At 42.9% G+C, this 12141-nt stretch overlaps 2 protein-coding genes across 3 annotated transcripts in view; one reads left to right on the top strand and one right to left on the bottom strand.

Moving 5' to 3' along the window:
* The window catches only part of cstf2 (cleavage stimulation factor, 3' pre-RNA, subunit 2), an 8550-nt gene extending 7711 nt beyond the window's left edge, over positions 1-839 (top strand). For both annotated transcript variants that reach the window (XM_077609227.1, XM_077609226.1), the window contains 4 exons: positions 40-164; positions 235-318; positions 390-540; positions 671-839. In XM_077609227.1, the coding sequence (XP_077465353.1) occupies positions 40-164; positions 235-318; positions 390-512 (332 nt within the window). In that variant the 3' untranslated portion in view covers positions 513-540; positions 671-839. The remainder of the gene's footprint in view (positions 1-39; positions 165-234; positions 319-389; positions 541-670) is intronic.
* Positions 837-12141, bottom strand: nox1 (NADPH oxidase 1). Its single transcript, XM_077609225.1, has 13 exons — positions 11685-12141; positions 11522-11617; positions 11346-11456; positions 10592-10676; positions 9155-9300; positions 8774-8967; positions 8573-8696; positions 7903-7995; positions 7583-7824; positions 7316-7478; positions 5371-5517; positions 4439-4563; positions 837-4361 (listed from the first exon to the last, which is right to left on the bottom strand). The coding sequence occupies exons 1-13, from the start codon at positions 11880-11882 to the stop codon at positions 4235-4237; spliced, it is 1851 nt and encodes a 616-aa protein (XP_077465351.1). The 5' UTR covers positions 11883-12141; the 3' UTR covers positions 837-4234.

The raw sequence follows: 12141 nt of genomic DNA, 5'->3' as shown, positions 1-12141 counted from the left end.
AAGTACCATGATATATTGTCTCACCTCCGCTTTCCACAGGTCGCGACCCCCGAGCAATGGACACGCGCGGCCCGGTGGCAGGCCAGAGGGTTCCTATGGTCGCCGGGATGCAGGGCCCCATACCTCACAACATGGGCCCCAATCCTCCCATGGCGCCACGGCCGGTAATCGTCCGCTTCTTTTCTCGCCGTCTTTCAGTCCAAGTGGTTTCAGGACGCGGGTTTTCCCCCGCAGGGTCCCGGCATGCCGGGAGTTCCTCCTTCGGGCGGCGGCTTCAGCCCGGGCCAGAATCAAGTTTCCACGCAAGACCAGGAGAAGGTGCCCGTGGACGAGAATTTGCATCCCACTGTCGTCCTTGAATCCAATACGTCTCCTTTCTCTCTTTGTAGGCCGCCCTGATCATGCAGGTTCTTCAGCTGACCCAGGACCAGATCGCCATGTTGCCCCCCGAACAGCGCCAGAGCATCCTCATCCTCAAAGAGCAGATTCAGAAAACGGCTGGCGCGCCTTGACTCGGCTACGCCGGAGTCCAGCGGGCAGGTACGTGACGGGGAATTGGACGTCCGCAGCCGTCATAGTGGCTAAAATGTCGGGCTAGTTTAGCGAATACTATTTAGTAACGACAGCATTCCGAAAAAATAATATTCCTACTTTGTCCTTGTTATTTTAGGACTTGCAGTCTGGCCTTCAGCAGAACTTGCCTCACCATTCTTTTTGACCATTGTATAGAGAACTTTTTTTTTCCGTTGTTGTTTTTGATCCCGCAAAATGTGTGTACCTCAGCATCAACACATTGATTCAACCTGAAATTCCCCCCCAATTAAACTCATGAAAGGTGAGCTTTTTATTGGCTTCATTCTTTATTCAAGTGCAATGTAAAGACAAGATGGCACACAAAAGCGCTTGTATTCTTCATTAAAAAAAGCTCCAGTGAGTGGATCATTAACAATGGGCCAGCTCACTCCTTTTTCCCGCTAGACTTCCTTCTGTTTCCTAACACTTTGGATAAAGATGATAGCACTCCCAAGATAGAATTTTATGGAAAGCAACAGTGGATTATTCCTTTCGAACAGCTCATCGGGGGGTAAAAAGTGCTCTTCGTATTTACAAAAGTTTATTTACATAATCTGCATGCATCGGAAAGCAAATACGCCAAGACTGCATTTACAGGCAATAAATGTCACTACCAGTGCTTTGATGGAAAAAAAATAGATTAATTTTTCAGACCCTTAAAATGGTTTAGTAGCATGTAATGTAACTTGTAGTCTTATAAGTTTGGCAAAAGTAAACGATAGATTGCTTTCCTGACCCTTTGTACTGATCATTATAAAATCGCCACTTTGAAATAATTGCATTTTTTTTTGCTAATTGTATCGAGTGATCCCCAGATAATAATAATGTAACATTACTCCTTTAAAATGATGGAGTGGGGGGATATTGCAGTAGTGACTTAATGTATTTGTAATGTATTTTCTGAACCGCTTTATCCTCACTAGGGTCGCAGGGGGTGCTGGAGCCTATCCCAGCTGACTTTGGGCCACCCTGAATTGGTGGCCAGCCAATCGCAAGGCGCAAGGAGACAAACAACCAACGACATAGTAGAGGAAGCCTTTTTTTCTTAAAAAACGATATTGTATAGTAAGGCTTCTTTTCTTAAAAAACGACATAGTATAGTAAGGCTTTTTTTCTTTAAAAAAAATGACATAGCAAGTAAGGCTAAGAGAGTCGGAGAATAAATCTGACTTCTGATTCTTCACCTTCTAGTTGTTGCTGTGGTCCACTGGCAAAATCATTGGCTCAGAACATGAGGTGGGAATCAGGAGTGAGTTCATTTCCACTCTTTGCTATTCTCAAATTGTTTATTGAGGTAATGAAAAGGATAAATATAACTTCCAATCACATCATTTCAGAAGTCACTGTGGTCCAGTGGCAAAGACAATGGGTCAGACAGACCTCAAGTTAGTGGATTTGACTGCCATGTGGGAGATGGGGTTCGAATCCCGCTCTCGTTTGACTAATCACTACACTAGTAGTTCAGTAAATGGGTAATCCTTTTTTCATTCAAATAAAGACTTAGTCATTTTTTTCAGCAAAACAATATTTCCGGTCAGCCTTCGGCTGACCGGAAGACAGTTGGGAGGGGGGATCCCTGGTGGCGTTCGACAGTCGGCCTTCGGCCGACTGCCGACACCACGCAGTCGTTGACTGGCGACACCGGGACGTGAACCCTCGACACCCACGTCGAAGGCAGGTGACTAACCCACTACACCACGAAGCGGCCCGCCTATACATGATTGGAAGTTATATTTATCCTTTTCATTACCTAAATAAACAATTTGAGAATTGCAAAGAGTGGAATTGAACTCACTCCTGATTTGAACTTGAGTCCACTTCAAGTTCTGACCCAGTGTCTTTGCCACTGGACCACAGTGACTTCTGAAATAATGTGATTGGAAGTTATATCTATCCTTTTCATTACCTCAATAAACAATTTGAGAATGGCAAAGAGTGGAATTGAACTCACTCCTGATTTGAACTTGAGTCCACCTGAAGTTCTGAACCATTGTCTTTGCCACTGGACCACAGTGACTTCTGAAATAATGTGATTGGAAGTTATATCTATCCTTTTCATTACCTCAATAAACAATTTGAGAATGGCAAAGAGTGGAATTGAACTCACTCCTGATTTGAACTTGAGTCCACCTGAAGTTCTGAACCATTGTCTTTGCCACTGGACCACAGTGACTTCTGAAATTGTTTGATTGGAACTTATATCTATCCTTTTCATTAGCTTCAATAAACAATTTGAGAATTGCAAAGAGTGGAATTGAACTCACTCCTGATTTGAACTTGTGTCCACCTTAAATTTTGACCCATTGTCTTTGCCACTGGACCACAGTGACTTCTGAAATGATTTGATTGGAAGTTATATCTATCCTTTTCATTACCTCAATAAACAATTTGAGAATTGCAAAGAGTGGAATTGAACTCACTCCTGATTTGAACTTGAGTCCACCTGAAGTTCTAACCCATTGTCTTTGCCACTGGACCACAGTGACTTCTGAAATGATTTGATTGGAACTTATATCTATCCTTTTCATTACATCAATAAACAATTTGAGAATTGCAAAGAGTGGAATTGAACTCACTCCTGATTTGAACTTGTGTCCACCTTAAATTTTGACCCATTGTCTTTGCCACTGGACCACAGTGACTTCTGAAATGATGTGATTGGAACTTATATCTATCCTTTTCATTACCTCAATAAACAATTATAGAATTGCAAACAGTGGAATTGAACTCACTCCTGATTTGAACTTGAGTCCACCTGAAGTTCTGACCCATTGCTTTTGCCACTGGACCACAGTGACTTCTGAAATGATGTGATTGGAAGTTATATCTATCCTTTTCATTACCTCAATAAACAATTTGAGAATTGCAAAGAGTGGAATTGAACTCACTCCTGATTCCCACCTCAAGTTCTGAACCAATATTTTTGCCACTGGACCACAGCAATAACTAGGAGTAGAATCAGAAGTCAGATTTATTCTCCGACTTTCTTAGCCTTACTATACTATGTCGATTTTTTAAAGAAAAAAGCCTTACTATATACTATGTCTGTGTGTGTATGTATGCATGTTTGTGTGTGTATGTATGTGTATGCATGGATATGTGTGTGTATGTATGGATATGTGTTTGTTTATGTATGTATGTATCTGTGTGTATGTCTGTAAATGTATGTATGTCTGTGTATGTATGTTTGTGTGTGTATGCATGGATGTGTGTTTGTGTATGTATGTATATGAATGTATGTATGTCTGTGTGTATGTATGTATGTATATGAATGTATGGGTGTGTGTGTAAGAATGTATGTTTGTATGTGTATGTTTAGATTTATATCATCAATATGGCTGTCCATTTAGAATAAAGTGACCCATTTACTCCTTTCAAATTCATTATACCAAATGCGATGAACTGCCATTAAGGATGAATGGTGATTATAAGTAGTCAACATTGCCCATAATTTTTTGCTGCATGCTAATCCATTGTACGCAGTGCTAGGAGGGGAAAAAAAGGGAATTGACAGGTGGGGGAAAAAGTCCCCACCTTGTCATGGAAAGTTTTGAGCGTGCGCACTCTCCTCCCGTGCACGTCCTCCTTGGTGTCAGTTAACGATGAGCAACATTCCTCGACGGGTCCGAACGTAGGAAAATGCCGTGGTTTTCCCTCCATCTCAGAAATTTTCCTTGTTAAAGTAGAACCTGGTCTTGCGCGGATCCACGTCCGAGTACTTGACGCATTTCTTGGACAAGACCTCGGCCAAAGCCAACGGGCCGCACAGAAATGTCCCCACCACCGCCCTGGAAATGAAGAACGCAACATTTTAGGGAACCGCTGTCGATGATTCTTGCATCATCTCGGGGTCCGTCGGTCTTACGAGGGGTTTTCCGTGCGGACTTGCTCAAACTCTTTGTCCCAGTTGGGCCTTCCGTAGTGAGTTTTCTGTCGGAGTCCGGTGACCACGTCGGTCTCCTGGTCAAAGTGCACCATGGCGTGATTGGCCTAAGGGTCACATGAGAACAAAAAAAATGGTGGAACGTTTGGGAAAAATTGGGGGGGGGGGCACTGAAAACTATAGTGGGCCAACTGGTACTCGGACGTTTCGTTGAAAAACGTTGGTTCCCCGGGCGTTTGGTAGAACTGACGTTTGGTCGCCGGGTTGTTACTGTTGAAACCAGCTCTCAAAATTATAATCATGAGAGAGAGAGTGAGTTTAATATCTAAATATCTAATATCAAAATATTAACAGTAAAATTTCAAAATAAAAATAGCTGCTCTAGTTGAGATGTAGACAGAGATTGATCCCATAATTTAAATGCAACAATAACAGCTCCACTTTAAACAATCTAATGAACCCACTGTAAAATGTTCTGCTTCTCTTCTGTAAAGTGAAAACTTTTTCATATGATTTAATGCACTTACATTATTTTAGGCCAAAACTAACATACTCAAAATTGAAATTTCAGTGTATCCTTCTGCCATTCTATGTTTAAAAAAAATCTGTATATTATTAGTTGTACAATTGTTCGTGAAAATCCATTGATTCGATTATTCTGTAAAAGTAAAATTTGACAGCGACCAAACGTCCGTTCTACCAAACGTCTGTTCTACCAAATGTCCATTCGACCAAACGTCCGGGGACCAAAGGTCTTTCGACGAAATGTCCGGTCACGGGGCCAACTCCAGTGGTGTCTACTTTTGCAAACACTTTTCCATATGAAGCAAACACTGGTTTATATTTTGATTATCCTCACATGACAAAAAAAAAGATGTATATATTTTTTAAATTGAGGCCATTTTGCAACATACGTGACTCTGATCCCATCCGGTGAGAAATAGCTTGTAGGTGAGGAAATCCCCAATGCCTCTCTCCTCCATCTCCCTCTCTTGGACTTGCAAGAGATCAGCGAACCACTCAAAGGCGCTGGTCTCTCGACACAGCCAGTAGAAGTAAATCTGAAAGCAGGAAGTAAAGCGGACAAACAAAAGATTTAATGACAGTCAGTCAGGGTGTGTTCACCAGTGCACGTTCCCTCACATGGCATCATTGAAAATGCGCACATGTAACAAAACTGACTCAACCGGAACACAGTTTTTTAAACGCTGAAATGGAATGTCAACGCCAGGCGTAGCGTGACATTCACAGTCATCCAGAAAAGCGTTGGATCGATGCCTGCGTGAACCAAGTTCTCTCTTTTCAGTTCAAACAGAAAGATTACTAGATTTCTATTTGACCTGAAAAGTGAGAAATTGCAAGATGTAGTAGTGGTGTAGAGGTTCAGTTGCCTGACTACCATGTGGGCAGGTGTGGTTCGAATCCTGGTTGGGAATCATTTTCCCCTTAAATAGAAACAACCATGTGTAGTCAAGACTTTCCAATAATGACAAAGTTAAGTGTGGCCACTTCATGGCGCAGAGGTTTGTTCACCTGACTGCTGTGTGGGCAGCCAGGGTTCGAATCCCGCTGTCGTTTGACTGATCACTACACTATGTAGTTCAGTATATGGATGAACCTTTTTTCATTGAAACAAAGACTTAGTCATTTTTTTCAGCAAAACAATGTTGTTCCGGTCAGCCTTTGGCTGACCGGAAGACAGTTGGGGGTTCCTGGTGGTGTTCGCCAGTCAGCCGAGTACCTTACACGTGGCAAGCGGACACTTAATTATATTTAATATACCCCCCATTTAATATACCCCCCCTTTAGTATATTAAATGGGGGGTATATTAAATTATATTTAATAATCATTATATTAAATTATATTTAATATACCCTCCCATTTAATATAATTGGCACCACTAAGTAGGGAGGTGGGTTGCCACTTAGCTCAAGCAGTAGAGCATCCACTCACCATGTGAAAGATAGTTGGTTTGAAACCCACGTCTTGCAACTTGTCACTTTTCAGGTCAAATGGAAATGTAGTAGGCCAGTCGATGCCAAGTAAGGAGGTGGATTGGGAACTTAGCTCAAGCAGTAGAGCATCCACTCACCATGTGAAAGATAGTTGGTTCAAAACTAACATCTTGCAATTTGTCACTTTTCAGGTCAAATGGAAATATAGTAGGCCAGTCGATGCCAAGTAGGGAGGTGGATTGGGAAGTTAGCTCAAGCAGTAGAGTGTCCACCCACCATGTGAAAGATTGTTGGTACGAAACCAATGTCTTGCAACTTGTCACTTTTCAGGTCAAATGGAAATGTAGTAATCTTTCAGTTTGACCTGAAAAGAGGGAACTTGGTTCACGCAGGCATTGATCTAACTACCTTTCATTGCAAGACGTTGGTTTTGAACCAACTATCTTTCACATGGTGAGTGGACGCTCTACTGCTTGAGCTAAATGCCCAACCCACATCCTAACTTGGCATCGGCTGGCCTACTACATTTCCATTTGACCTGAAAAGTGACAAGTTGCAAGACGTTGGTTTCAAACCAACTATCTTTCACATGGTGAGTGGATGCTCTACTGCTTGAGCTATGAAGGGTTAAAGGTGAAGGAAATTTCTTCCTTTAATTTCAGTGGAAGCTGATATAATTTAATGCTTGAACATTTTCAATTTTTTTTCGAAGTAATGAAAGCCTGCAATTACTTAAAGAGGCCATTTAAATGAAGAATGCGGCGACATTTAAGCCTCAGTAAACCTGTTCTCCGTAAGCTATGCACGTTGAAATTTTCCAGTTAAAAAAATAGAGCGCCAGACAAAGCGGCCACAATAGGCGTTGTTCCGCACGACGGAACCGGTTGCGTCACGGCGCCTTACCTTTCGCGTGCGCAGGATGGGGTTGGATTCCTTGAATTTGTACCAGATGGACTTGAGGATGGAGGCGAAGGGCGTGACGCCGATTCCGGCTCCCACCAGCATGGCCACCTCGTAGTCGAACACGTCCTCGCTGGCCGTTCCGAAGGGCCCGTCCACGCCCATTCTGATTGGGACAAAGAGGGGGTGACGTCGTTAGCGTGTACGTCTTGGGGTTTTTATCCGGTAAATTGAGGAGGGTGTGCGGCGGTTTTGGGCGAATGCACTGACTTGGGTCCCTGAGCGCCTTCGGGCAGCTGCTGCATGATGCTGATGAGCTTCTCCGTCCAGTCCCCGGCCGAGCGGATGTGCACGCTGAAGAAGTCCTCCTCGGGGGCCGAGGTCATGGTGAACGGGTGCCACTCCAGCTGCGAGATGGCCGGGCAGTTGAGGAAGACGTACTGGCCCACGTCCATCTTGAAGCCGCTCTTGACCAGCTGCAACTCCAGCACCTTGGAGGGATGCATCACGATCTGAGGGGGGAAAAAAAGGAGAGAATTGAAGGGGAGGGGGGGTTGGCTTTGTCTCCCGGACGGACGGCGACCGCTCACCTTTCGGAATCGGACCGCTTGCAAGTAGCGGACTAAACGCAGCAGGCGCTCGCAGAGGTACAGGATCATCGGGGCGATCACCCACATCCAGGTCTGGAGAAAGAACGGACGGGATTGGTTAGCGCTTGTGGGACGAGTACACCAGGGGTATCAAACTCATTTTTTTGTCATAGTTTCCATTTTATCCGGATTTCCAACTAAGTTGACAAAGTTCATTGATGAATCCATTGAGAGCTTTTCCAATCATTTTTGGAATTTAAAATGAGTATAAATCTTCTCTTTGAGCCTTTTTATAGCAAATACTCTCTTGTAGTGTTTTGTTTTTTTCTTTAGATTTATTTACATTTATTTTTAATAACACAAGAGGGCAAATATTCAATCTATTGTATGTTTTAACCTTAAGAGTAAATATTGCGTTTTTAAAAATCTGTTAGTTTACAGTGAAAAATTAAAGGGGAAAGAGAATTTTTTTAGATATAATATTGAGATATTTAAAAAAAAACGGAAGAAAAGAACTGGATCAAAAGCCTTAAATATTCCACTTGTTATAGATTTAAAACAATTTTATTTGAGCTTTATTTTCTTAGTAAGGGAGTAACATCTTTTTACCATTTGTTTTTCATTTTAAAAGGAAATAAAATATTTTTCAGAAGGCATTTGAGAAACTGACCTGCGGAAAGCCCCCCGCGAACTGCGGGACGGGGCACTCGGGAATCCTCCCCCACTCGGCGCTGCGGTCCTTGCAGATGGTGAAGTTGTGCCGCGGCTCGTTGCTCTGGCTCCTCACGATGCGTCTGAAAGGAGGGGCGAGGGTTGGCGAGGGGGGCGGTTGGCGGTGGCGGTGGGCGGCAGCCCGACGGCGACCTCTTACCCGGCGCCGTGAATCACCAGCCCGGCAAAGAAGATGATGAAGAAGTGGTGCGTGTACCAGAAGACCTCAAAGTAGCTGCGGCGGATGACCTCCATTGAGGAGGTGATGATGAGGATGAGGGCCAGCGTGATGATGATCCCCGTGATGCCCGCGATGCTGGTGAACACCAAGTAAGTGGGAGCTTGCTGGGGATCCTGACGCAAACACACCAAAAACTTCATATCCTGCTGCAAACTTTACTATGAATTGGCTTCGGACAAAAGACCGAGTCTGTGATGCCACTACATCATCCAAAAACCACAAAGTCGGATCACCCCTATGATTACTACCATACGATGTATTATAATATGAGATTCAAAGGTTCATAATAAGCCGACTGACCAGTGAGCTTTTGAGGATGGGATTGAGGTAGGTGGTGTTGTCCGTGTCCTCCAGAGCGGACAGCGCCGTGCTGAGGGCGTCGTAATCGCCTTGCCTGCTGTTGTTGTACCACTCCAGGTTCAGGAGATGAGCAATAACGTGAACGGCTGTCCCAAAAACAAACAAACAAACACTCTAAAGTCATCATTTGATAATGCATCCATCTGATTCAAATCAATTTTTCAGGAGGTGGGAACAAATTCATTTGTATTGAGTTCATTTATATGGGAAACGTTGATTTGAGATTCGAGTTGATAAATTCGACATACGAGTTCGGTCCCGGAACGCATTAAGCTCATATCTCAAGGTATGAATGTACCAGTGGCGGGCCGTCAGGGCCTTCAATGCCTTCTCTGCTGGCCTAAGAAATATCTGAATCATATATTATATTTTGTCCATCAATACTTATTAAATAATTCCAAATTGTCTGTTAGCTTCCTTTCATTGCTTTCCCCCTGGTTGCACTACTTCCAGATGTGTTTTTTTCATATTGAAGCATTTAACCAATCACATTTCAGCCATTATTTGTTGCCAGGGTCAGAAATCTGCCTCAAGGCCTTCACAATCAGTTCTGCAGGCTCTGCTGCATTAAACAAGGGTCGATAAGACTGTTGCTTTAACCAATCAGATTTCGAGTTGGCAACACCACAATGCCTTCTTGCAGGCGTAGGCATACGTCATCTCTTTCACCAATTATGATTGGCTAGTAATTAGCCAGAGCTACCAAACTGTATTTGGAGCGAGCTGCACAAGCAAATATATTGTGTTGATTTAAAGCAATTTTCAAGACGGACTATGCCAGAAATACGACAGGACAGGCTTGACTTTCAGCATTAGCTTCGATGGCGATAGAAAAGAAGGAAGAAAGAAAGGAGGATGGATGTTGTGTACAGTTAAAAAGGATTTTTGGTGAGTAAAATATGGCTATATTCCGAAATAATATCTCAATTGTGGGCCAAGTTCTGATATCTGAAAAGCTCTAGTGTTTGTATTTAAGCTCCAGTGTTTGTATTTAATTACTAAATGCTGCTAGGAAGTGGATTTTACCCGTTGAAGGCGCTACGAGAAAATGCACGGACCGCCACTGGAATGTACAACACACTGCGGTACGTATGTTCAATTGTGACATTTCCAGATAAGGAAAAAGTACCGTTTCTTATCTCATCTTTAAAAAAAATCGCCGTTACGCCCAGCTTCTCCACAATCTCACGACACGGTGCTGCTAATTCACGCGATACGCTTCCCCGATACGTAGCGCGAAACAGATAAGAAGACAAACCTGATGAACAATCGTCCTTCCGCAATCGCAGCTCAATTCCCATAACCACAAGTGGGTTAACATTAAGCTCATCTTATCATTAAATCTGACTTTTTCTTGTATTTTTATTATTATCTCACCTGTCATGAAGGCGATCATGTAGGCCACCAGTTTGTGGAATTCAATATTTTTGTCCAGTTGCTTCCTCAAACTACGACTGCAACACTGAACAGGGAAAATGATTATTTACCATTAAAGTCACTCGATTGGATGTCACAAGAGCATTTTTTTTTGATAAGTAAACTATAAACATGCAATAGTGATGAATGAGCGAGTTCAAATTTAACCAATAAGGTCTTAAGTGCCCCCCAAATTTGTTGGAATCACAAAAATACCACCAGCTTTTGCTCTAATTAACCCTATGTGGCCAAAATGATTTCTTACCTAAAAATTGTGAATCAGGAGCGCGTTTTATGAGAGAAATTGTCAAATTCGCCAATTTTAAGGCCATTTTAAGGGTGCGGCTTATACTCGGAGGCGGTCAATATGTGAGAAAATACGGTAAATATGATTTTTTTTTTGTCGCTGATCCAAACTGATATATAATATGAATATAATTCACCCCAACGGCAAATGACATTTATTTTTAGGGTTTCAAAAACTTGAATTTGTTGTCAATGACTGAGTGCTTTAAAGGGTCAAAGATCATAAGTGTCAAATTTTGCAATGCTGTCCACTGTAAAAAGTTACATTTAAAAAAATGGCCTTAAAGGAGTTCAATCATTTTGTACGGTGATGTCCATTTAATTGAAAAGAGTTTCCTGCTTTCTTTTAATGGTCTCAAATGCATTTTTTTTTTAAATTTAAAGACATTTCCCCTCTTTGGGCACTTACCACGAGAGAGCCACGGATGAGAGACAGAAGATTACGACACACGGGGAGAAGGATGAGCATGCAGTTGAAGTTGAGGACGGCCGCGGGGGCTCGGGCCCACGCCAGAGCCGACTGAAACACCCCCAAAAAACAATCAACTTCCATTTTACGCCCACTTTTCTCCGTGAGCAACTCACCCCTAAAAGATGTCGCGTGTAGAAGAACTGGTCCCCCAAGTCGTAGAAGAGGTAAAACCAGACAAATAGAAAAATATTGATGCCCATCCACACCACCTGCAAAGAAACACAAAAGCGGATAAGAACCCGCGTTTCTCCCATGGAGAATTTGTTTGTTTCGTACCAGGGTGAAGCAGGTCACCCCGTTGTTGATAATCCAGTTGGCCATGTTGGATGAAGGAAGACCTGCGGAGAAATCGCGTGGCAGGCGCGACGTCTTGCCCCTTTTAAAGGCCACGCTTTCCTCCTCCCCCTGGGTGCGTGTCATCTGACCTACAAGGAAGTAACATCCCCACACACACACCCACACACACTCGAACATTGAAATATGGCATTAAGGAAACGGTATAATTCCCTCACGGAGCCGAAGGACGGCATTCCGACCTGTCAGGAAGTCAGATGGAGAGAAATGAGGAAGTGTGATGGATGGATGGAAGACATTTCTAAAGAACTCCAGACGTCAAACTTGTTTTTTTTCTTTCATTTTTCCACTGATTACTTCATTGGACATCTTTGAGTGTTTTTTATTTAAAAAAAAATCTTTTTAATTGTGACTATTTAAATAAATTACTTTGTTTTGT

This window comes from Stigmatopora argus, chromosome 9 (assembly GCF_051989625.1).
Source record: "Stigmatopora argus isolate UIUO_Sarg chromosome 9, RoL_Sarg_1.0, whole genome shotgun sequence".
NCBI lineage: Eukaryota > Metazoa > Chordata > Actinopteri > Syngnathiformes > Syngnathidae > Stigmatopora > Stigmatopora argus.
Note: the sequence above shows the minus strand (reverse complement) of the source record. Positions and strands in the feature narration are given on the sequence as shown.